At 40.7% G+C, this 26,471-nt stretch overlaps 2 protein-coding genes across 2 annotated transcripts in view; one reads left to right on the top strand and one right to left on the bottom strand.

Moving 5' to 3' along the window:
- The first annotated feature begins 4,090 nt into the window (after positions 1-4,090).
- LOC122874256 (gamma-crystallin M2-like) lies at positions 4,091-5,674 on the top strand. The gene is made up of 3 exons (XM_044191857.1): positions 4,091-4,247; positions 4,882-5,124; positions 5,340-5,674. Exons 1-3 carry the CDS (start codon positions 4,215-4,217, stop codon positions 5,616-5,618), a joined length of 555 nt encoding a protein of 184 aa, XP_044047792.1. The 5' UTR covers positions 4,091-4,214; the 3' UTR covers positions 5,619-5,674.
- Positions 5,675-12,668: 6,994 nt separating this feature from the next.
- LOC122874252 (sodium channel protein type 4 subunit alpha B-like) overlaps positions 12,669-26,471 on the bottom strand; it is a 58,957-nt gene continuing 45,154 nt past the window's right edge. Inside the window, 11 exon segments of the mRNA XM_044191853.1 lie at positions 12,669-13,251; positions 15,369-15,550; positions 17,077-17,151; positions 17,236-17,380; positions 18,600-18,696; positions 18,699-19,211; positions 21,289-21,559; positions 23,880-23,975; positions 24,172-24,300; positions 24,804-24,857; positions 26,027-26,308. Of these exon segments, the coding sequence (XP_044047788.1) occupies positions 13,248-13,251; positions 15,369-15,550; positions 17,077-17,151; positions 17,236-17,380; positions 18,600-18,696; positions 18,699-19,211; positions 21,289-21,559; positions 23,880-23,975; positions 24,172-24,300; positions 24,804-24,857; positions 26,027-26,308 (1,848 nt within the window). The 3' untranslated portion in view covers positions 12,669-13,247.

Raw genomic sequence — 26,471 nt, 5'->3', positions numbered from 1 at the left:
AGGTCATGTGATGTACAGATAGAAGCTGCTCATGGATTTTAGGTTACAGTGATTGAAATCACCAGGAATGAGGCTGGGGGCATCAGGGGACATGGATTGCAGTCAGGGCCGCCTAGACAACAAGATTTTCTTTGGGGGCCCTCCTTACTTTGCCTGGAGCCCAGAACTATGAAATAAAACTATAAACTACTGTATATACAGTATATAGTTTAACTATATATAGATAAAACTATTATTTGATTTAGGAGGACAACATGCCAACCCTTTGATATTGTACTACCACAGTGTGGCAGAAGTATTCCTGCAATCTGTGGGCATAAAGTGGGCATAATCCTTGCATGACATTAATACACAAAACACACATTTGTAGAAAACATGCCTTCATTTAAAATTTTGCCCTCAGACCTTAAATCAGAGGTCTCAGCAACATCTGCAAGGCACAAAGTCTTTCTAAATTATCAAGGAAAAATGAGGGCGATACAACTCTTGATGGCAGGCATGTTGGCAGAAAAACAATACAACCCAGCCAGCACTCAACAGCAGTCACACAATTCCAAATAATCTCGATCAAAACTAATAATCGCACTAATAATCTGAATGGTTCATTTAGTTGTAGATGCTTGAACTGTAAATCAATGTAAGAATTTTAAAATATATTTTTCGATTCAGTACATTTTAATAGGTTGATGCAGGGCGTCTTGTCACATTTTTATGTAGCTTACATGCATGACACCTGGTGTCTGCTGATGGCAGTGCCTGTTGACCTGTTGACCCGTTGACAGAATGCAGCATGAGAGCAGCTCTTCATTCATGGATAATGTTGGGGGCAACTCTGCAATACTGCTGCCTTTCAATGCCTGCCGCTCCATCACCAACAGACGTGTTGATTGGCTTGACATGTTCTATCGATTGAGGAAGGGGGCCCCTGTTCTGGGTGACAGCCATTGATTGGCTTTATGTCTCCCAGCAACTTTCATCATTAAAAAATAATAATAATAAAGGGTTTGCTGGGCCCTACACAAATGCGTATTCAGCGTATAGTGCGGGCCGCCACTGATTGCAGTTTCTGTGTTACTTTGTAAATGGTGTTGACTGCGTTATTTGCTTGGTTAGGTTTAGGCACTGTCAGCGCGTTCGTTTATTTGCAAAAGAAAAGTCTGGAGAGAAGCTATTCCTTAATTTGGCATTTATTAAAGCATTGGAGGATCAAAAGCATCTTGTACAAAGATCTTTTCTGTTCAGAAAACCACAGTCAGCGAGCTGTTAATCTGTAGTCATCATCCTCAAAAAGAGTGCTCTTCTTAACATCACACAGAGTTTTAAATGAGAATGTACAACTATCTGATAGGTTTCTCCAGAGGTGGGGAGGAGCTGTGGTTTAGACTTAGCTCTTCCTTCGGTGGTGCACAGGCTGGTCCAGCCTCCACCCTTTGTGTGGAGACAGCGCCCTGGTGGAGGAATCCTACACTTCCTCTGTTTGTAAGTTGCTAAAGTCTCTGCTTCGTTCCCCAAAACTGCTTCTTTTCCTCTCATGGTCATTGCAATACATACTGTCCTCAGTACATGATGTTCTTTCTGATCTCCCTGTTTCTTTGTATAAATGGAAGCCTGTTTGCAACAGCTGATCAACTTTTCCCTGCAGTCAGCAGTCTGCAGGACAACACTTTGAATTATTAAGCCTCATGCCCTGTGTGTGTGTATGTGTGTACCAAAGTTTCAACATGGTATTAATATAATAGCGACCTTCATTTAAATGATTAATTCTCACAGCACCAAAACGACTTGGTTAGGTTTAGGAAAACAGAAAGCCCTGAAGGCAAACCTCTCCCACGTGCGGTGATGTTTGTGCACCATCGCCGGTTGACACAGACAGACCCCTCCTCCTTGAGACTTCCCGGTGGTATGTGCGTCTCTGTCCCGTCTGATGAGCAAACCCAAGCCGCCGGTCATCAGGTCGTTGTGTGTCCTCAGCTGTAAGCCAGGTCTCTGTGAAGGCCATGAGGCGTGTGTCCCTGAATTTGTGGATGTGGATTGCATTGGCTTGAATCTAGGCAGGGGAATACATCTGAGTTTCAGTCGTTTCAGCCTCTCTCGCTCTTCCCCTTCTGCCGTGCTTCTGTACTTTAGAGTTTTTATCCACATTTTGGAGTGCTGTGTGCTTTCCTCAGTCTTGACGTTGTGGGTCAGATTCCAGTTTTTAGGGTTGATGAGTTTTCTCTTCTGCCCCTTGTGGAGGACAGTCAGGGAGAAGTTCCGCATCAGCAGCCCTGGTGCTGGGTTTCTTCTTAGCTCCATGCAGCTCTGGCTCCTAGCAATGGCTGTGCCGGGAAGATGACCTTTTGCTGGGCTTAGGAGACTTAAGCTGTTCTTAGGGGGTCTTATTAATGGTAAGATACAGGGCAGGCATGTTGGTTTACTTTGGAATGAAGTCTTACTAGAGCTGGTGGAGGTCATTTTCTGGGGGAGAGCAGGGTATTCTGGGGACGGGAGGTGGCTTGACTCAAAACCAGAGGAGGACCTGCTCATGGATGAAGATGTCTTTTTGTCCCTTCCTGAAATAAACAAGTGAAGTGTGTGCAGATCATGCAGGTGCCGGTCAGTTGTGACATGTATTTGACTTAAACAGAACAATAGCAGAGCGGGTGGTGCTGGAAAAGATCTTGGATCTGAAAGATGTCATGAGTACCTGCGAAGTTTGGTATGTTTCATACAAACACTGAGTGACTGAAGAATATCCATGAAATCAGAGAAAGTAGCTCCATAATTCTGTCCCGATATACGTAGACAAATCTACGAATGCTAATTTCTGTATAAATATACAAAACAGTATTACTGCTATTAGTCACTGTGATATGGATCACCAGAAAACTGAAGTGAACTGAACACACATAAATTATGTTTATGGTCACGATTTCAGTGGTAGCATTATTTATATTTATCTCTATTTATTTATATGTGTTAAAGCTTTTGATTCATTTGTTACATTTTCGACTTTTCTGGATCATCCTCTCGTTTGCTCTCTGCTCTGCTTCTGTTGCTGTGATGTTCAATTAAAGTATTAAAGTTTTTCTCAGTTTATAATAATTAATAAATTATATTTTATATTTTGTATTCATGAAATTATTTTAAAACATTTTTTAAACTTACAAGGTGTGCAACACTTTTCTCTTCTTCTATAACACATTATAATTTTCTACATGAAACATGAAATTTGTAAGTATATCAAAATATTAAACATTCATTAACTGTTTAAACAGCAGTTACAGATGATTCGCAGTTAAAACTGTTAACAAATACATTCATAAACACTTTATATCTAAAACTAAATTATAATGTGTTATAAACTAGAGTTTTACTGTTAAACCTGCTTATTCCTCGAAAGTGTTGATTTTCTCTCATTTTAAACAACTTTAGTATTATATTATTTAGTTTATTTTACAGTGTGTTTGTTGGTTTTTCATCAGTAGTTTAGTTTATAATTGTCATGTGTCTTTTTTGAACATAAAGAAATTTATGTTCCACAGCAGTGAGATCACTTCAGCACTGAGCTGTTTGCCTGTTTTAATCAAACGTTTGGACTTTGAGTTTAAAATGTTTCTTTATATTTATTGATATTCATACTTTATTCAAACTAACAGCATCTTCACTGATATTTAATCTGTTATTGAGTCCAAAACTCAGATTTCCTTTTAACAGGTGAAAGAAAAACACATTGTATGTGAATTTATTCCACCTGTTTCCGACAAAAGTCTGATACAAAACTTCAACACATCTATTCAAAGAAAATTGATTTTGGATCATTATTATTAATATGCTGATTTCAGAGTAGAAACAGGAAACTTTATGTTGGGACAAGGTTAAATAATTTGTTAGAGTTATGATGTTCGAAGTTAGATGTTTAAAAATCTGTATATATGACTCAGTTGTTTTGTTTTGTCTTCAGGTTTTTGTTCCAGATTGTTGTGGACAGAGCGAACAGAGGACTGAAGGAGACACACAGCTGCTGTCTGTAGCTCTTTGTCTGTAGATTCTAAGAGAAATGCCGAACACTGAGCGTCTCTTTATGACGCGCTGCTGGCTCAGGCTGTTTGGACAAAAGGCTTCAGCTGCACAGGTGCTATAAAGAGCAGCAGCTGCTCCATAGGTAACACACAGCAACCACCACCGACAACAGCAGCAACATCAGCAACCAGCTGAGCAACCAGAGAGGCAACATGACGTCCGGCAGCATGAACATGATGAGCAGGGTGAGAACGGCAAGCAAACACAGCCCGGTTTCCTCTGTTTGAGACAGGAAACCTCTAACTTTAACTTTTCTTCTCCACAAACAGATTTTTATATAATTCATTTTTATATTTTAATCTGTTTTAGATTTTTTTTCTCATAAGTCACTCTTTATAAACGGTTTAAAAGTGGTAATTAATGGCTCTATTAATGGTTAATAAATTACTAAGTTTTTAGTTAGTTTATTGACTTAAATGTCATAATACAAATATATAAAATAACTTTACATGATCGAATAAACAAATTAACATTAATATTCCATACACAATAGCCGTTACAGGCTTATATCAGAGTCACTACAAGTCTGATATTGTTCTTTTCAAAATAGGTTGGGCTTCTCAAAAATATTACCAGTTACCATGGAAGTGCTACTACACACGATCCAACACAGTTTGTTTTGTCTGAAAGTCCGCAGGTTTCCATCTCACAATAAATATCAGATAATGAATGAATAGAAGAGAGTGTTACTGTATTATAAGAAGCATGTTGATGAGACATACATAGTGCTCCAGTTGTGAGATTTTGTTGCTTCACTCTGATGGAAAGATATATCCTCATGTATCATGTTTCCTCCTGCGGTCTCTGTCTCACGGTCAGATCGTCTTCTACGAGGACAGGAACTTCCAGGGCCGTTCCTACGAGTGCAGCACCGACTTTGCCGACATGTCGTCCTACCTGAGCAGGTGTCACTCCTGCAGGGTGGAGAGAGGCTGCTTCATGGTCTACGACCGCCCAAACTTCATGGGCAACCAGTACTTCCTGAGGAGGGGCGAGTACTCCGACTACATGAGCATGATGGGAATGAACGACTGCATCAGGTCCTGCCGCATGATCCCCATGGTAACCGCACAACCAATCACAGCACAGCACTGAAATCTTCTTCGTCACTGTGAATCGATTTGGACTATATTTAATCACATTATAGATCTTTATCCTATATTCAGGTTTCGTAGGAAATCAGTCCGTATTTGTCTCTAAACACACTACAGACAACAGTTCGGGTGTTCTAATGAACGCTGACTGATTACTGATTATTGATTATGGATGTGTTTCAGCACCGCGGGTCGTACAGGATGAAGATCTATGAGAGGGAGAACTTTGGAGGCCAGATGCACGAGCTGATGGACGACTGCGACAACATCATGGATCGTTACCGCATGTCCAACTGCATGTCGTGTCACGTGATGGATGGACACTGGCTGATGTACGAGCAGCCCCACTACAGAGGCAGGATGATGTACATGAGGCCTGGAGAGTACAGGAACTTCATGAACATGGGCATGAGCAACATGAGGTTCATGAGCATGAGACGCATCATGGACTCTTACTATTAGAGTCACCATGGAAACACTGAGAATATATCAATAAAGTTCTGGTTCACTTAACAAAATGTACTGCCTGGTCTGTTGGATCTGTTGGATAAACACAAACTCATAATTAAGGTCAAGGTTGATTTTATTAAACAGTGATGCCTTAGATTACAGCCTGCAAATGACTGTGTAACTATGTGGTATCAATGAAATTCTTACTGGGTATATATACAGAGACAAATATGTACAGGTGAAGAAGACAAGACATCAGGGGATAACAGGTTACTGCATACCTATTAAATAATTAACAGGATGCAGAAAAGTTATTGTTAAAAATTTTGGACAAAGGGGTTACAGTACAGATGTTTCAAAGAAATTAGTGATGGTATCATTTATTTTGATATATTTACAAAAAAATTACTTACTACTACATAACATTGTAAAAGGTTTTGAGATACGGAGTACTTATTAAAATAATGTAAATTAATATTGTTGGTGGTGAACAAAACATTAGGCAATAAAATATTTGTGTATGTTTCTAAAATGATACTGGGGAACACTAATGCAGTTTTGGAATCTAAAGTAAGATACATCTGACAATCAAAACTGATGAAGAAGAAGAACCTAAACCAGCTTTTATGTCCAGTCATATCATCAGATAATATTGGAGCCTAATAAATTTACTTTTTCACTCACGATCAAACTTTATTTTGGTTTAATGGACAACATATAGTATAAAGAAAGCTGTTGCGAGCTATTCCTCCTTCAGGTGTGTGCACAATGAATGTCAACATGTTGCATTACATTTTATATTGGGGTTTATAATATAAGTTTTTAATTAACATTTTTAATTGTTATTTTTATTTATTAAGTAAAATTGCCAGATGTAGCTTGGTTCATTTTCTTATGTTTAATTATGTTTAGTTCTGAAATTCAGAAAAAGGCTTCAGTCGGCTCTGATGCTACTTGTAAGGGAATTACAGAATTCAGAAACACTATATATCTATCTAGATTGTTTTGGTGTGAGTTGCCGAGTTTTGGAGATATCGGCCGCAGAGATGTCTCCATTTTCTGAATACAATGGGACTATATGGCACTCGGCTTGTGGTGCACAAAGTGCCAAAAAATATATTTGAAAAATTCAACAGCAATGTCTCTTTTCAGATATCATGACCCGGTTACTCAAGATAATCCACAGATTTGTTGTGAGAAGTTTCATGTGGGAACTATTTTCTTTCTACCAATAGTTCCTACATGAAACTACTCACAACAACAAGGTCTGTGGAATCTAGATGGATAAATAGCACTACAGGTAAGAGGAAAAATATGTATTTTTGATTTTGGGGTGAACTTTTAAGCAGACTGTAACATCATGTCTGAGCTCTCAGGACCAAAAACCTCCAAAACCAACAAGATTCTGTAAGGTGGGACCTTGTGACATCAGAAGGTGTGCAGGTGATGTCACTGTACCTGCAGGTCGCAAAGGTCCCTCCCGATTGAGAGTGAAACACAACAGTCAGCATCATACATCAGTCACATGACAGAACAAAAAACAAAGAAAACTGTAAAATATTATGTAAGAGCTGCTCATACAAAATTAAAAAGAACCAGAGTAATGATGCTGAATGGCAGGATTCTTCTGTCACCTTTGGCTTCTTTTGTTGAATGAAAAAAATGGTTTTGTAGGAAAACATGTTTCTCAAAGGTTTCAAAAAAAGATATTTTGATATTGTTACCAAAACTCAGGTATCAAATCATCTACATTTATAGTTATTCACTTGGCAGCCTTGTGGGTCCGCCACCTGCAAGGCTGAACGTAAGTGTTGGGCCTTGCCATGCTGACCTCAAAAAATCTCTATCGGGGAACTTTCTAGAAAGCTCTGCAGATGTGGAACATCAAGTGCCCAGCCTCCCCGATAAAGCTTCTGTTGGGCTGCTAGAAAGAAGATTCATCAATTGTTGAACCTCAGATTGAGGAGGACTGATGTGGATTCTGTCCAATGCATTTCCTTCCAACTGAGAGAAATCCCAGGACAGACCCAGAACACACTGGAGGACTTTCCTATCCCATCTGGCCTGGGAACCCTTTGGGATTCCCCAGGAAGAGCTGGAAGATGTGGCTGAGGGGAAGGACATATGGGCTTGGTTAGCCTGTTGCCCACGACCTGTACCTGCATGAGCAGTGATTGATAGATGTATCATCTGGCAGATGCTTATCTGGCAGATGCTTATCTCCAATGCAACATCCAAATGATGTCCAATACAAGCTACAGTATATCAAGGAAAAGAGAGAGAGAAAATTCTCAGTTCCACATTTCACCTGAAACAAGAGACATAGGTGCATGAAGTAACGCACAAGCAAGTGTGAAGGAAATGAGAAAGTAGAGCAGAGACAGCAGGTTAGGTGAGTAAGTACTCTAGGTCTTGCAGTGATTGTAGTGACGACTGTGACAATTCTGAGGACTAAATCGAGTTCGTAAATTGTTCCACAATCAAGGGAGCACACAGGAGAGGAGTTTGTATTGGTATTTTCTGCCTCACAGTGACAGTAGGAATAGTCAACATTCATTTGCAGATTATAGTGAATGAGAAGACTCATAAACCTGAATGAGGGAATTCAGGTAGGTGGGTGCCATGCTTGAGGCCACTCTGTAGGTGACCAGTAGTGAGTGGAGTGGGAGGTAGGAGTCAAAAGTGGAGTGACGTGAGCTGTTTTTGGGTGATGGTGGTTGAAGACCAGATGTGCTGCCATATTTTGGATGATTTGCAGAGGTTTTACTGTGCTGGCAGCCCTGCAGCACAGGGGGTTTACGGTAGTCAGAAGAGAGTTACAGTAGTCTAAAGGATGTTACGGTAGTCAGAAGGATGTCGTGGTAGTCAGAAGGACGTCACAGTGGTCAGAAGGGCATTACAGTGGTCAGAAGGATGTTACAGTGGGGATATGGGAGAATAGCATCTAAATACTACCGGCTCCTGCTCGTCCCCCCTCTAACTCAGCTGCTGTCGGCTCTCAAGCTCCTCTGAGTACCCTGCTCCCCCCTCCCCATCAGGTTAACGGCCCTCTTCAGACTAATGACTCCCCACCTCCCCCACCTGTAACTTCTGCTGTGTGCCTGACTGCTGACCAGGTGAGAGGACAGCTGATGAAACTCCACTCAAACAAGGCTGCAGGCCCCGATGGCGTTAGCCCCGGGGTGCTAAAAACCTGTGCCCCCACCTATGTGGAGTCCTTCAACATGTCTTCAACCTGAGCCTGAGTCTTCAAAGGGTCCCTGTTCTGTGGAAGACATCTTGCCTCATTCCTGTGCCGAAGACGCCGTGTCCCAGTGGCTCCAAGGACTACAGACCGGTGGCACTGACCTCCCACATAATGAAGACCCTGGAGAGACTAGTGCTGGAACAGCTGCGGCCCATGGTCAGACCCCTCCTGGATCCCCTTCAGTTCGCCTACCAGCCCCGACTGGGAGTCGAGGACGCCATCATCTACCTGCTTAACCGCATCCACGCCCACCTGGACAAGTCGGCAAGCACGTTGAGGATCATGTTTTTTGACTTCTCCAGTGCTTTCAACACCATCTGGCCTGCCCTGCTGGGAGAGAAGCTGGCAGCAATGCAGGTGGATGCCCCCCTTGTGTCCTGGATAGTTGACTATCTGACTGGCAGACCACAGCATGTGCGCCTGCAACACTGTGTGTCGGACAGCGTGGTGAGCAACACTGGGGCCCCTCAGGGGACCGTCCTCTCTCCCTGGGGCCCCTCAGGGGACCGTCCTCTCTCCCTTCCTCTTCACCATCTACACCACAGACTTCAGCCACCACACAGAGTCCTGCCACCTTCAGAAGTTTTCTGATGACTCTGCTGTGGTGGGATGTATCAGCAGTGGTGAGGAGTCTGAGTACAGGGCTGTGGTGGGGAACTTTGTCTCATGGTGTGAGCAGAACCATCTGCAGCTCAATGCGACAAAGTCTAAGGAGCTGGTTGTGGATCTACGGAGGGCCAAGGCACCAGTGACCCCGGTTTCCATCCAGGGGGTCAGTGTGGACATTGTGGAGGAGTACAAGTACCTGGGAGTACACATGGACAATAAACTGGACTGGACCAAGATCACACAAGCTGTTTACAGGAAGGGCCAGAGCCGCCTCTGTTTCCTGAGGAGGCTGAGGTCCTTCAACATCTGCCAGACAATGCTGAGGATGTTCTATGAGTCTGTGGTGGCCAGTGCTATCCTGTATGCTGTTGCATGCTGGGGCAGCAGGCTGAGGGTAGCGGACGCCAACAGACTCAACAAACTGATCCATAAGGCCGGTGGCATTGTGGGGGTGGAGCTGGAGTCTCTGGCAGTGGTGTCAGAGAGGAGGATGCTGGGTAAACTACACGCCATCTTGGACAGTGTCTCCCACCCGCTCCATGACGTGCTGGTCAAGCAAAGGAGCACCTTCAGCGGAGAACTCATCCCCCCACAATGCACCACAGAGCGCCACAGGAAGTCATTCCTGCCTGTGGCCATCAGACTCTTTAACTCCTCCCTCTAAGTGTCAGTCTGTATGACCCGAAGTCACTAAACTGGACATTGATCATTAACATCTCTGCTATACCTGACATAATTGTGCAATATTCAGTGTATTACCTCCTTTACTGCTGTGCACTATCTTAATAATCTCAATAAGCTACACTTAACTCGACAGTACTTGCACCACTACCTATTACTTGTATTATTACATTGTATTATTATACTGTATTATCATCATCAACCAGTAAACCCACTTGGTACCTCACACTTATTTTATCTTATACTTATACCCACCTGGTACTTAATTTGTTTTCTGACCTGTTTTTATAGTGTTTTTATAGTGTATTGTATTATATTTTTTATTAGTACTCCTGTGTGCACTGACGTAAAGACGAGCTGCTGTAACAAAGAGTTTCCCTTCGGGGATCAATTTCTGATTCTGATTCTGAAATCCACTGATTCACAACAAGAAACTGAACTCTTTATGTGGTTCTCTTAAGTTTCATCAGATGAGAGTTTTAAAGATGTTTTTTAAGATACTTAGAAAAATGAGAGAAGTTTCATTATTGAAAACAGCAGAAAATGAGAGAAACTGTTGGCCATTCAGAGGACAGTCTGTATGTTCTGTTTTAAATTCAAACAGGTTTAAAGGTATAATCTTTCAGTTTTGTCTGGTTTGGCGACACCTGTGGTCACTGGTGGTAGCTGCAAGTATGTCTTAACAGTACAATTCCCTTTGAAATGACACTTATGTTGACACCCAAACACCTGCCTTCAGCAGCTACTCTATCAGAAACACCACAGAAGATTAAGTGTTTACACAGCATCTAAACAAACATTGGGCTGAGAGGATTCATCGCCTCAAACCGACAAAAACCAGAGAAAACAGTCAGTGACGTCTTCTGAAACGGTAAACACTGAACTGTTGGGCCTCGCCTTGACTCACCACGTGTGAGAGACAAAGACAGGTCTACCTGGAAAAGCTGAAGCCTTCACTAAGAGGCTTGACTGAGAAACAAAAGACAGACAGTAGAACAGCGCCAAGTCCCCACAGTCATTAATTCACACCTAGGTGCAAGACTGATGCGAGATCCTGGTGGAAGTCAACGTGAGATCTCAGCTGAATCTAAACACTGGACTCCTATTGGACAAGATGCGCAATACAGCGCATGAAATCTCGGTGCACAGCTGTGACGGCATCACGTCTATAAAGTCTAGCACCACACACTGCTCGTCTTCTTTTCCACTGTAACCCCCGTTACAACAGGAAGGCACATCCCATGAACTTTTTCCTAGGACAGTCTTAACCTGCTGGACGAGCAACAGGCTGTTTTGTGTTTATTCCACATAACGATCCTGTAGCTGCAGAAGAAAGAGACACGGGCTATTTATTTCAAGGAGAGTAAGACTGCCGCTGAACCTCTCTCTCGCCACCGACGTTGACCACTGCTTCCCTTTGCTGCCACTCGAAGGAACAGTTTTGCCAGTGGAGCCGCCGATAGTGTGGACCCGGCTCTGTCAGTATCTGAGCTCGAGAGGACTTCTCCAGATAACCCAAACGGACTGACGCATACAGTCGTTAACCAAGAGTGACTTCAAGTAAGAGTCTTGTGTCTGGGCAGAGATAGATTTTATAACTGTGTGTTATTTCATCTAAGCTTCATTGTTGTGAATTGTGCTTTCATTATTTTGGAGAGTAACAGACCGCCGTGTCCTAATTACAGACATGTGAACTAACCGCAGACACTGGACGGTTCCACTGTTATTACAGACACACGAACTAAACGCAGACAGTTGACTGTCCCGCCATTATTACAGACACTTCCTCGGCTCCCTGTTGTCTGTGGTGGGTCCTGAAGACCCTGTCCTTGACCTCCCAGTCTAGCAGCTGCAGGGTGGAGACGCCACCGGTGTGTGCTTCTATCTGGAAGTAGTCATTGGACCGGCTGTCGAACAAGATCCAGAGCTTTCAACATGATGACGTGCATCCTCGCTGGCTCATTCTCAGGTACTGAGACCTGATAGTTAGGCAGCTGGAACTGAGGTACTGAGTTCACAGCTACATGTCTTCTGTGCTTAGAAAACACCCGAGTGACGCCAGGAGGTGGAGAGGTGGGGCGGAGTTTCAGGAGCATGGTCGTAGAGGTGCAGTGGCTGCTAGCGTCCCATAGCACGCACACGGTGTCCAGCTCAGACCCCAAACATTCAGGACTAAAACCACCAGAGGAACTTTTCTTCTGTCCTTTAACTGTGGAGAAAATGCGGCAGATGATCGAGAACTTTGCTCCGCAAGTCGACGCAGGGCAGCACAGTGCCGAACCGAAGCCTCATGTGAAGGCTCACCGCTGGGTTAACGGACTTTCCCTTGGGTCGGATCACACAGTCCCGGCTGTGGAGGAGCAGCTGGAGCTTATAATGATTATGTATGTACATGTATAGAGCTTTTTTCTTATCTGAATCGAGGGTCTAAGGGCAGAGGTTTTTGTATGCTGTACAGATTGTAAAGCCCCTTGAGGCAAAGTGTGATTTGTGATATTGGGCCATATAAATAAAATTGACTTTACTTGAGCTTTTATTATTATTTATTTAGTTTGTTTAGTTTTACAAATATAGCCTGAAAGAAACATCAAAACCCGACAACATCAACACTGCACAACAAAATACAATACAAAATGTATAAAAAAGGAAAAATGTATAAAAGCAATGTTCAGTGGTTAACCTTTACATGGGGGGGTGGTTTCATGAGGGTGGTATTGATTGGGGTGGCGGTGCTACTACTGGAGGTAAATATACTAAAGTGACCCTTTGTTCCTACTGTGATGATTAATGCATTCATTTGACCTTCAGGGTAAGCTGAAATACTGTTAAAGCAACACAAATCTGCACATATATCAGTAAACATTAACAAATATGTGGAACCTGATACGCTGGTATCAAAGACAGACAAGAGAATTAATAATTACAAATATGATACTCTGACCTACAGCAGTCCCTGTGGAAGGTTAATAGGCTGTAATCAATCAATCTAATAACATTTTTTTGGTGGCCTCACTGGTAGTTACCTTAATAAATACAGTAGCCATGCAGGTGTTCAGGTAGTCCAGTTCCTGATCCAGGTGGAAGACACAGAGACGTAATAGTTTTCAACTGTGAGTGAAACATAGCAATAATAACATGGAGATGAATTATAAGTGATTTGTTTTCTTACTTTGAAACATTTTCAGTCATATATAAAGTCCTTTCATTTCTAGTTATTTTGAGTTGAACTTTATATAATTTACTTTCTAATTCATCATTGAACCATCAACACCATCAGCAAGAATAGCAACATCCAGATCAATCAACAGTGAGTAAAAACAACAAAGAGAATGTGCTGCGCTAACATGTTAGCATCTACATTAGAGAAGTGGAACCTGCTGCTACGCAAATAAACATCTAACAGTGATATTTAGATCATGACTGAAATATTCCCGATCTGACAGTCTGCACTCATGTGCTTACATCAGGTGGCTGAGAGGTGGATGTCAGAGGAAGGACACTTTTTTAATGCTGATAACATTATATTTATATTTTTAAATATTTTAAGTCGTAATATTTCCAGAATAAAGTTGTAATATCTTCAGAATAAAGTAGTAAAATATACAGAACAAAGTCATGCTATTTCTAGAATAAAGTCTGAATATTTTGAGAATAACATCCTAATATTATGAGAACAGTTGCAATGAGAACAAAATGTAATTTTGTCATATGGTATTTGCACTGCTGACGTGTGTGTTTTTATCTGTCTGCTGTGAAACAAACTTCGGCTGTGCCATCGGTGTGAGTGTGTGTGACTGAGTTAATTTCTTTGTTCTGATGAGCAGTTGGCCATCAGTGTATGAATATGTGTGAATGGGATGAATGTGATATGTAGTGTGAAGCGCTTTGAGTGGTCAAAAGACTAGAAAGGCGCTGTACAAATACAGTTCATTTAACATGCTAAACTAAGATGGTGAACATGGTAAACATTATACCTGCTAAACATTAGTACCTTAGCGTTGTCATTGTGAGCATGTTAGCATTTTATTAGTAGTGTTTTAAATGTTAAGAATAGTATCTTGTAGGTCTGTTTGTGGTTGAACTGTTTTACATTTGTGAATGATCACAAAGTGCCACTCTGTGATTGGTCATCTTGAATGTTCATCAAAAGACTTTTCTGATCAAAGTAGGCGTCTCATGAACACGTTAAAGAACAGTGTGGACCGGATCTGACAACGAAACACCTGATAACAAAAACCCCATTTACACTGAGTCACTTCATGTGTTTCAGGTGGATCAGATTTCGGATCTCTAAATTGTTAAGTGTAAATGCATCCAAGAAGCATTGGACACGAATTGAAATCTCATCTCATTTAAACCACCTCTGAGGGATGTTTGAGACTCATTCTATCCAGATGTTGAAAAGGTGTAACTGCATGTCTCTCCAAGAAACATACATAATCTTTACGTAATCTCACTTGTTGTCCATAAATATTATTTATCTGTGTGTTTGTGTTTGTGTTTATGAAGAGTTTCTAGCTTGCTGATATTTCTTGTTCTGGTGTTTTTGTCAGTTCCCAAACAGTGCATCGCCACCTCTTCCTGGACTGGAGGAGGTCCGACCCTGATTTACATGTAGCCCAGAAAACAAAGACGGATTGTAATCAGAGTTATGATCTGTCCAACAGAGATGCAGATATGTGACTGAGTGCAAATGAAAGTATCTGGATTTCATCTGATACGAGACTTGAAATGACAAGTGGAAATGGGGTCTTTTTACCTGGTCTGGGACTAATAGCCTACAGTCACAAATCACTGATAACATGATAATAATAAGTGATATATATGTGTTACTATTCACCTGAATTAGTAATTATATTAAGTTTATTGTAAAGTTTAATAATACATACAGTGTCTGAGCGGACCTCAACAAAGACTCTGTGAGCTCTGTTTTAAAACTCCCAGAACTCAGACGGAGTAATAAAATGTTTTCATATACAAAGCCAGAAGAAGAGCACAGAATCGATGTTCAGGATCTGTAGCAAACTTTAACTCGAGTTGTGTTGCCTCTGCTGTGATCTGTCCGTCTGCAGAAGCTAACAGGGAGGTCAGTCCACAGGTGAGTTCCCTCAGTGCAGAGGAGAGCAGGAAGAAAAAGGAGAAACAGATGATAGACTCCCTCAGGTTCTTATCTGGCAGGAAGTCAGGGGCATTTAGGGGAGGACCAGCGTGGAGGAGATACTCACTCTAAAGCTCCACCCGGGCGGGAGGAATCTGAAACACCACCGCCAACATCCACAGACTCGACCTCCGTCTCCTCTGCATCTCTGTGCTGCCGGAGGTGTTTCCTGTACTCTCTCTGGATCACCGTTGCTGCCACCTCCTCCTGTTTTCTCCGCAGGGTGCTGCTGATTGGTTCATACGACACCTGTAGGTAACAATAATCATCTATTAGGTTTGGTGTAGGTTTGGTTTCAGAAGAGGGGGGACACAATGAAGTAAAATAAAAAATTGAGCAAATTATAACATTTTGATAAGACTGGTTACTGTGTTTTTCATAATGGTAGTAAAAACTACAGGAGAGTATGTGAACCCCAACTTAATCTCCTGTCTAGTTAATAGTGTATTTGTATCTTTACTACAAACAGCTCTGAACTTTATTGTTTATCAACATGTTTATCAGCTCGTCTCTTCTTCCAGAGACTTTAGTGAGAAAATCAACCTTAAACAATAAAAGTGAGGGGAGCATTGAACACTTGACTTCAGGACAGTTTGTTAAACCAAATTTCCAAAATGCTTTATAAACAATATAGTAGTATCATGTGGAATTTGCAATCTCACAACTGCAAGAATGAACCAATGAATGACCACCACCTCACTTGTGAGAGACAAGTCATCACAATAGTTCAACCGAAAAAAAGTCAAATTACATAAATGTTTGCATATTTTGACCATTCACCATCTTTTTCCTCATAATATAATTCAGAACTGAAGGTCAAATAAAATCGGAAACTTCAGCAAACCAACTTCCTTCCAAATACATTCATGTCTGACATGTCTTTGCTTCCCCTGAAATTGTCTCTTAAAACCTCAAACTAAACATTTGATTTGGAAGTACTGCCTGACAGGCTAAATTCAGGGCTGTTAGAAAAAGAAAGAGCTCAAATTCTTTTGAAGTTCTGCAGGAACGTCACTGTGATTTTATAAATGTGTTGAATGCAGGAGCAGAATCTCACTTTCTACAAGACTGAATTCAGGGCAAAATCACAACGACTAGCCACTGACTATTACAGAAAGGACAACCAGGCGGTTACATTTACCTTTCAAAATAAATCTCTCTGCTCTAAAACTCCCAAACATCAGTTTTAATTTAGAGAGCTGAATATAAAGAGTCTAGTCATCTGCATACAGTGAGATTCAGCAGGTTACTGTGTCTTATTTGATGTGTTTTTACTGATCATATATTACATTTGTGCTTTCTCTGTTTGCAGTTTTGTTTTAATGAGAAGGTCACAACTTTGATTTCAATACAAATGGCTAATAATTGATCCCACAAATTACTTGAAGCCTATAAGACTCAGAGCTATTTTCTAAACTGTTTAATATAAAACAAAACTAAAAATGGTTGCTATTGTACCACCATCTGGAAGTTTGATGCTTTACAATTCATAGATATATTTTGTGGGTTATGAGGAATAATCTGTAGAAAAACAAACATCCTTCAGCAGAACAGTAAAGGCAAGTATAAAAATTAATATTAAAGTAAGTATAGTATTAAAATGTTGATCATGAATGCAAAACTTAAATTGAGTTTAAAAACTTAAATTGAGCAGAGAATTGCATAAAACACTCTTAACATGTAAAAGAAGGATGTGTAAGCTTAAACCCACTGACTTTAGATAACTAAGTTAAGGTAAAAAACTACAGAATAGAAAGAATAGAATAATGTAAAACCTTGGACGGGTTGGCCATGAACTTTTCCTCCATTCTGACTTTAAGAGTGTCCATCTCTTCTGAATCACCCAACACCTGAAAACATATAGAGTATAATAATAATAATAATAATAATAATAATAATAATAATAATAATAATATGTGATCAGGTGATGTTACCTGTGCAGTGAGTGCAAGAAGGACGTCCACACAGTGGATCTTGTCTCCAGGAAGTAGAGGCAGATCCATGTGGATCAGTTTGATGGTGTTTGGTTTGGGAATCTTCAGAGGATCCTGCAGAGTGTCGCAGAAATCTGACAGCTTACTGTGGAAGACAGTACAGTCCATTAGAATCCACTAGAGACCAATAGAGACCATATTAGAATCCATTAAAGCTTTTTTAGAGTCCAGTGATAGCTTTGAAAAGGTCCAATCTGGCTTTCAGGCAAATCATAGCACTGAGACTTGTCTACTTCATGACCAATGATCTCCTCCTTGCTCCTGATGCTGGTGAAGGCCCTGCCCTGATTTTACTGGACTTACAGTATCTTAATCTGTCGTCTAAAACTACAAAGACTGAACAAACCAGCATAAACCTAACAAATGAGTAAATACAACAGACAACACAATGAACCTCTGGTCAGAAACCACTGGAGCTCTGGAGGTAGACAACCCCACAAATCCCACCAGAAAGCCAATTGTCACATGTTCTTGTACCAAAACAAACAGGGTCGCCAACCAGCACCTTGTAAACAGTTTGGTGAGATCCTGGATGGAGGTGTGTAGGACTGTAGAGCCCACAGAGGGAACTGAAGCTGAGTGAACTTTGTGAAACAAAACTAACTTCAGGTAAAGCTGTTTATTTACAGGTACGTCTCCCTCTGCGACACACAAATGACGTCATCATTGGTCACTGGTCAGTTGCAAATATATTGCAAAATATTGCAAAAATAAACATGTTTTAAAAAATCTTTGTGAGAACAAAGCAATAACTGGATCTGAAGATCTGAGATTAGACTCTTTGCATATCACACTCTATGATTTTATCTGCTGACTTTCAACACCAACTGACCCAGAGTGGAACAGAATCAGTTGTCACGTATTCATCATGTCCCTGCCTTAAGAGACCCTGTAGGTGCTGCAGACTGCTGCTCTAGGGTGGTTTTTCTCTTCTCAAACAGACAGTTTACTGTTATATCATCTGCTGCCTCTCTGAACTGTGGAGTACCTCAAGGCTCTGTCCTAGGTCTCCTTCTGGATTCTATCTACATGCTTTCACTTGGCCAAATAAATACAAAATCATAAGGTTGCTTTTCATTTATACGCAGATGACATGCAATTTTATGTGTAAAATCAGGATCCACCAGCAGTCTGACATCCTTATAAAACTGTCTGACTGACATCAAATGTTGGATGTCTAACAACTCCTCCAACTTAATGAACAAATATCAGAATTGTATTGTTTCAAAAATCTGATCATTTTTATCATTCTCTGAGTCAGAGAAAGTTATCCTTGACTTCATCTTCACTGCACTTGGACTCACCTGTACTGAATGCACTGCGAGGTGTCGGGGTCAAACTTCCTCCAGGTCTTATAAAACATCTGGAGGTCATCATCACACAGTGGCTCGGTGTCCTCTAAGTTGAAGTCTCCAGGATGACGGCAATGTACAGGTGGACCATAAGTAGGAAGGACAGGACAATGTAGGAAGTGAAGAATACGATGGCAACCACCGGGCTGCCACAGTTCCCTCTGACCATCGATCCTGGGTTCTCTATGTTGGGATTGCAGTCTGGAGGTGTGTTCATGATGGGACTCAGCAGACCGCCCCATCCAGCTGACGTGGTGATCATAAACAAACAGATCATGCTGTTCCCAAACGTCTCAAAGTTAAACATGTCGTCGATCATGGCCTCCTTCTTCACATAGGCAAAGTTAAACATGCCGAAGATGGAGAAGGTGAACATCATGATGAAGAGGAGGAGGCCAATGTTGAAGAGGGCAGGAAGTGACATCATAAAGGCCAAAAGCAGCTTCTGGATACCCCTGGCACAGCGAATGAGATGGAGGATACGACCTATACGAGCCAATCGGAGCACAGGGAAGAAAGCTTGCGGGAAAATGTACTTCTCCATTACTTCAGCAAAGAACATGCCTGAAGGGAAAAAGAAAGAAAAAGACATTTGAAACACCTTCTTCTTCATCCTCTGGGTTACAATGTGAAGCCACACTAGGAGCAGCACCCCCTGCTGGGTGGACTGATGTCTAAAATCTCTTTTCCGCAACAACAGATACTGTGTGAGGTGAAAGGGACAGGTCTATGCAGGTGTAACAACAACAGGAAGTCAGTTATTGTAGATTGTCAGCAGGTGGAGCTGCAGCAGCGACTCACGGCTCATGGAGGAGATTAAGATTCTTTAACATTGTTTGTGTACCTTTTCTGCAATTTTCTGATGTTAAACTCTGACAAAACTGAAGTTATTGTACTTGGCCCCAAACACCTCCGAGACACATTATCTAAAGATATAGTTACTCTAGATGGCATTGCCCTGGCTTCCAGCAGCACCGTAAGGAACCTCAGAGTTATCTTTGATCAGGATTTATCCTGTAACTCCCACATGGAACAAACTTGAAGGACTGCCTTCTTTAACCTACGCAACATTGCAAAAATCAGGCACATCCTGTCTCAAAATGATGCAGAAAAATTGGTCCATGCATTTGTTATTTCTAGGCTGGACTATTGCAATTCCTTATTATCCGGCTGCCCGAATAAGTCCCTTAAGACTCTCCAGTTGATCCAGAATGCTGCGGCACGTGTACTGACAAGAACTAGGAAATAAGATCATATCTCTCCAATATTAGCTTCTCTGCACTGGCTCGCTGTAAAATCCAGAGCAGAATTTAAAATCCTTCTCCTCACCTACAAAGCTCTTAATGGTCAGGCACCATCGTATCTTAAAGATCTCATAACACCTTATTACCCGACTAGAACACTGCGCTCCCAGGATGCAGGGTTACTTGTGGTTCCTAGAGTCTCCAAAAGTAGACCAGGAGCCAGGGCCTTCAGTTATCAAGCTCCCAGTTTGGATCCGGGAGCCAGACACCATCTCCACATTTAAGAGTAGGCTTAAGACTTTCCTCTGTGATAAAGCTTATAGTTAGGGCTGGCTCAGGTGAGTCCTGAACCATCCCTTAGTTATGCTGCTGTAGGCCTAGACTGCTGGGAGACTTCCCATGATGCACCTCTTTCCTCTCTCCTCCTCTCCCTCTCCCTCTGTACGCATTTTTATCCCATTACTGCATGTTACTAACTCGACATCTCTCTCCCGTAGTTCTGTGCTTTCTCGTTTCTCTCCTCTCTCCTTCTGTCGCTTTCAGCAGGTATTTCTGCCTCCAGAGCTGCAGAGTCTGGATCTGTGGTTGTGGGCCACCTGCTGCCCCCGTGTTCCTGCTCAAAAACTGCTACTACTGCAGTTGTTATTATTAGTCTTATAACTATTATTGTCATTATTATTCCTATCATGATCATTCCTATTATTACTATTTTATCAATATTAATATTACCACTACCATTACAATATTATTATTTTAAAATTCTATTTGGAATTTGCATTTGTTGGGTCTCTGTAAATAATATTATAAAGAGTTCGGTCTAGACGTGCTCTATAGGAAAAGTACAATGAGATAACTTCTGTTATGAATTGGTTGTATATAAGTAAAGTTGAATTGATCTGAATTGAACCAGAGACAGAGGATACACTTTAAAGAGTAACTTAACAGCAGGCTGAAATGCACTGTTTCTCTGTCTTCTCTGGTTGAAGGTTTCAAGGCTGTTTCACCTGTAACCACACCCAACAGTGATGTCACTGGAGTGCACCTGCACATCACTGCAGCAAGGTGACAAATTAAACCACTGGAGGTCAACAAAAAGAAGATTTTCAGGGGGTGAAGTTACTCTTTAAATTACAGGTCTTTAAGTTTCTGTAGTGGAAAAGGTCTAAAAGTAAAACAGGAAATGGTCCTAAACAGAAATTAAATAAAATGTAGACTGAACAAAAGAACGCGTCTCACTCTGTCTCATATTCAATAACCTGTTCTTCAAATCCAAGAAGAGTGAGTTTGTTTCTTGAATTAAACAATGTTTAATGCATCTAAATTAATCAAAGTGTTCTACAGTGATGAGACAACGACATCACCAGGCGAGATGATGACATCACCATATGAAAACTCACCTACGATGGACACGATGATCACCACAAAGTCGAGGATGTTCCAGCCGTCTGTGAAGTAGTGCTGTCTGAGCGCAATGATCTTCAGAATAAACTCTGTGAAGAAGATGATGACAAAGAGGATGTGGACCCATTTCAGGATGAATTCTTTCTCCCAGCTCTGCTCGTCCGTCTCCACCAATAGAGCCACCATGTTCAGGCAGATCAACACGAACATGAAGACTTCAAAAGACGGCTTGGTCACCAGGTCAAAGAGCTGAGCCTGGCACTGATCCTGAGGAAACAGAGAGGAAGATCAGATGATGTTGAGCCTGATGAAACGTACAAACCAGGAAGAGTTTATTCTAAGTTTATTGAGTTTATTCTGAGTTCATTCTGAGTACATTCTGTATTTAGAGTTTATTATGAGTTTATGGAGTTTATTCAGAATTTATTTTAAATGTATCGAGTTTATTCTGAATTAATTTAGCTTATTCTGAGTTCATTCTGAGTATATTCTGGATTTATTGAGTTTATTTTGAATTTATCGAGTTTATTCTGAATTTATTTATCAGGTGTATTCTGAGTTCATTCTGAGTATATTCTGGATTTACGCTGAATTACGCTGAGATACGCTGCATTTATTCTGAATTTATTGACTTTATTCTTAGTTTATTCTAAGTTTATTCTGAACTTATCGGGTTTATTCTGAGTTCATTGTAAGTTTATTCTGATTTTATTCTGAATTAGTTGAGTTTATTCTGAATTTATTCTGAATTTATCGAGTTTATTCTGAATTAATTTAGCTTATTCTGAGTTTATTGAGTTTATTCAGAATTTATTCTGAATTAATGGATCTTATTTGAGTTCATTGTGAGTTTATTTTGAGTTTTCTCTGAATATATTGTGCGTTTATTGTGAGTTTGAGTTTATTCTGAATTTATTGACTTTATTCTGAGTTTATTGAGTTTATTCTGAGTTTATTCTAAGTTTATTCTGAATTGTGTCTGTTTATTCTGAGTATATTCTGAATTTATTCTGAATTTATTGTATTTATTCTGAGTTTATTGAGTTTATTCTAAATATTTTGAATAAATTGAGTTTATTCTGACTTTGTCCTGAGTTTATTCTGAATTGATTGAATTCATTCTGAGTTCATTCTAAGTTTATTTTGAGTTCACTGTAAAGTTATTCTGAATTTAGTCTGAGTTTATTCTTGTCATGGTTTAGGGTTTTTGTCCTGTTTTTTTTTTACAGTTTTATTTTGTAGTGTTCTCCTTGTGTGTTTTGTTGTTTTACTTCCTGTCTTTGTTTGTGTTTCTCCTCCAGTTTTGATTGTTTGCCATAATTAGTTGCACCTGTGTCTCGTTGTCTCCCCTACCTAAGTGTATTTAGTCTGAGCTTTTCCTTTGTTCAGTGCCAGTTTGTCATTGTACGTGTACCCATGTCCAGCGTCTTGGTTTGTCGATATGCTGTTGGATTTTGTTTCTTTTGTTTGAGACTGCTTGCTTGCTCCCTGTCAGAATTGTGTTGCTTCTGTTGGCCTGCCTGAAATAGGTGTGAGCCTTTTTTTGTGTTTTGTATAATTAAATGGTTGATTTGCACCTGTTCTGCCTATCCGTCTGCATTTGGGTCCTTTCCCTGCTACCCTGCTTGACATACTACAACAATTTGAGTTTATTCTGAATTTGAGTTTATTTGGAATTTATCAAGTTTATTCTGAATATATTGTGAGTTCATTTTGAGTTTATTTTGAGTTTTGTCTGAATATATTGTGAGTTTATTCTGAATTTATATTGATTTCATTTTGAATTTATTCTGACCCTCAAATAGTCTGACAGAAACCAGGAAATCCTACAGTGTAAAAGACGAAGCTGAACCAGCACTGTTTGTAATAGTTAAATTTATTTTAATTTCAGGGTGATTCTGACACATCGAGTGGAAGCATCCCACCAGTCTTGGGGAAATATCTGCAAGTTTCTCCACTCAAGTCAAACTCTCAGCATTTTGTTAAGGGAAACAACAGCATAAATGAACGTGAGCTAGTTCATTTTAATCTGCGTGAACTGAACTTTGAGCGAGCTCTTGTGAACTGGCACCACTTGGCATTTTGTGTCTGTTTATATCATCAGAACAGTTTCCAGGATTCTGTCGGTCTTCATTTATGGTGTTGTATTTATTATCAGTAAGGCCTGATCAAATCAGGAGCTTGACGTCCTTCCTTCAGGATGCCAAGACTAAAGACTCTTATTCTTTTATTCCTGAATCCCTTTAATGTAAGGTACAGACGGTCACACCTGCACGTTATTTAGCTCTATATGTTTCTTGTTTATTTGTAATGTAGAGGATGGTGGTTTTGTTTCTGCTGCTGTTTTAATGTTTTATATCTACTGTATGTTTTATTGCTTTGACTATTTATTGTTGCTGTTCATTGTCTTCAGTGAGACAGCTGATTAAAAGATTTCACTTCTGAGACTGAAAGTCAGACCAGATTTGTGTTTGGACTGATTTCCTCTGAGCTGCTGGATAAATATTGACCCTGGTCTAACCTGAGCTCCACACCTGTATTTACGGAGTCCTTTGAACACAGTGTGACAGGAAGTAAGTGAACCCACCTGAGGTCGGGGAACAGGTTTCCTGGAGAACAGTTTCTTCACAGCCTTGTAATGTTTCTGCTGCTCCTCTGTTGTGAAAATATGTTTCCCTCCAAAGTAAAGACAAAAGGTAAAAACAAATTAAGGTTAACTGACTGAGAGAAACATGAGTATTCATCACTGAATCTGGATCATTCTCAACTTTCTCCTTCAGTTTTACACTTTCTGACCACAGAAACACCTGAACCTGAGTTTATAATAGCATCTGGACTGTTGTCATGGTAACCATCCAACTATCTGTCTACAAACATATCTTGTCTCTCTGCAGGTTGTTGATGATGAGTCTGATCAAGAGGTTGAAGGTGAAGAAGGAGATGATGATGAAAGAGATGAAGTACAGGTACATGTTCAGGTTGTACTCATAGACCGGCTGAGACTCCACCTACACACACACACACACACACACACACACACTGTAGTTATTGCTCTCTGCGAGGGCTGGGACGATATGCTTGCCTCCCGATTCTATCCTGATACTTGAGGTGCCGATTCAATATGTACTGCGATTCTTATTCTATAAGTATACTGATTCAACATTACGATTTATTGTGTAAATGGGAAGAAGTTGAATCATACACTTCTAGAGACTGTATATCTTGAAATATATTTCCAAAAACAACGCGCATCACGTCAGTCTCTCCGTGTTTTATTTCAGCAGCATCATTGCTATACTGCATATAAAATTGGAAAATAAAATACTTTTTGAAGCAAACTGCTACATTTAGCTGTTCCTGCTCATCACTAGTGCCATAAGAAATTAATATATAAAATAAGATGTTAGGTCAAAATGAATAGAGTCCCTGCTATATACCACATTAAGTGATATTTGATATCTCACACAGCTCTAGCTCCAGTACCGGTTAAGCTAACAGCTGGTGTACTGACCTGTCTGGAGTCCACAGCTGCGTACATGATGCCGTTCCAGTCTGCTGATGCCGCCTGTTAGAGAAACAATGCAGAACTTCATTATAAAAACAATGAATTTAAATTTGTTTTCTCATGTAAGCTGTTATCATTCTGCAGCCAAACTTTCATATTTAAACTCTGATGAAGGTTTGAATTGAGATTCACAGCAAATCAAAAATTCATTTCAGTGAGGATACATCTGAACCTTTTGTGTTGAAGTGAATCATTTAATTTATTTGAACTACACATGATCTAGGACAGTTTTTGTGCAAAAGTTTTTGTCTGTATGGCCACACAGTAAATACCTGTTGATGATGGGTCTTAATAGTGTCAGAAATGTGATATATCATAATAATATTAATGAATTTCTTCTACAAGTACAGTTCCCAGAATGCTTTGTTAACATTCTGGTGAATTTGGACCATAAAGAGTCAGTTCCTGTTTGCTCCGTAACCATGGAAACAGACAACTAGACAAGACTGATGTCTGGTGAAGTTCCAGACTTGATGATTTTTTAATGATTTCTAAGCAGGTTTATGGAGTAGATGTCGGTGTCCTCACAAAGTGTAACAGTCTGATGTGAAAGTGCTGCAGCAGAGTTACTGACAGCTTCCGATTTAAATCATCAAAACTCATCAGAAGAAAAACATAATTTAATACAAATGTGAAACACATGATGCTGTAACCGTGGAAACATCAGAGAGCACCAAGCCAACAGAGATCAGCGGGGTGGCGGCTCACCATCGGGCCCCTGTAGGCAGACCGCTTGGTCTGTAGCGGGCCCTGGGCGGCCCTCTGTCGGCACGCCGCTCAGGATGTTAACATGAGGATTAATGGACATTTACAAAAGTAAAATAGATTTCATGGAGCAGAGGATTGTGTCTTTTACTTTCCGTTTTTTACAAAGTTAAAGTTGAAGAACAGAAAGGACGAGAAGCCATCAGCTAATTTTTTTGTGTTTTAGATTTTAACCTTTATTTTGATGACATCTGATGACGATATTTTCAACATATAACCGGTTCTACGGGGACCAGTAGATGGACAGATGTGTTGGCAAAAGCATCACAGTGTTATAAGGAGGTTTACAGTGATGGCAGATCTACAACCTGGATTCATCTACAAACCGTCCCGTTTGATGCTTTTATTGTTTTCTAGCTCAAACTGAATCACTTCCTGTGTGTGTGTTGAGTGTTCAGACTGACCAGGTGCAGCAGCGACAGGTAACCGTTCAACACGCTGTCGTAGTTTAACTTTGTGTTCTTCCAGCGGACCTCGGTGTAGTTAGCCATCAGAGACAAACACTCGTTCTTGTTGTCCACCTGCTCAGGAAAGAACATTTCCTCGGACGTCTCATTGAAACAGTAATAAAACTTTCCAGCAAACAGATAAACTCCCAGCATGCTGAAGATCAACCAGACGACCAGAAACACCAGCAGCCCCTTACACAGGGACGGGATGGTCCAGACCAGAGCCCGCACCACCACCTGCACACAGACAGGTAGAGAGTGAGACAGGTAAAGACTGGACATTCGAATCGAGGGTCTAAGGACAGAGGGTGTCGTATGTTGTACAGATTGTAAAGCGCCTTGAGGCAAATTGTGATTTGTGATGTTGGGTGCTATGAATAAAACTGACTTGACTATGTCT

The sequence above is a fragment of the Siniperca chuatsi genome, linkage group LG4, assembly GCF_020085105.1.
Source record: "Siniperca chuatsi isolate FFG_IHB_CAS linkage group LG4, ASM2008510v1, whole genome shotgun sequence".
NCBI lineage: Eukaryota > Metazoa > Chordata > Actinopteri > Centrarchiformes > Sinipercidae > Siniperca > Siniperca chuatsi.
This window is presented reverse-complemented; position numbering and strand designations above follow the sequence as displayed.

Bases quoted from the DNA above. Each gene is read 5' to 3' on its own strand.
- LOC122874256 (XM_044191857.1), top strand. From the start codon at position 4,215: ATGACGTCCGGCAGCATGAACATGATGAGCAGG. The intron at 4,248-4,881 runs GTGAGAACGGCA...TCTCACGGTCAG, and splicing joins GCATGAACATGATGAGCAGG to ATCGTCTTCTACGAGGACAG. The intron at 5,125-5,339 runs GTAACCGCACAA...GATGTGTTTCAG, and splicing joins CCTGCCGCATGATCCCCATG to CACCGCGGGTCGTACAGGAT.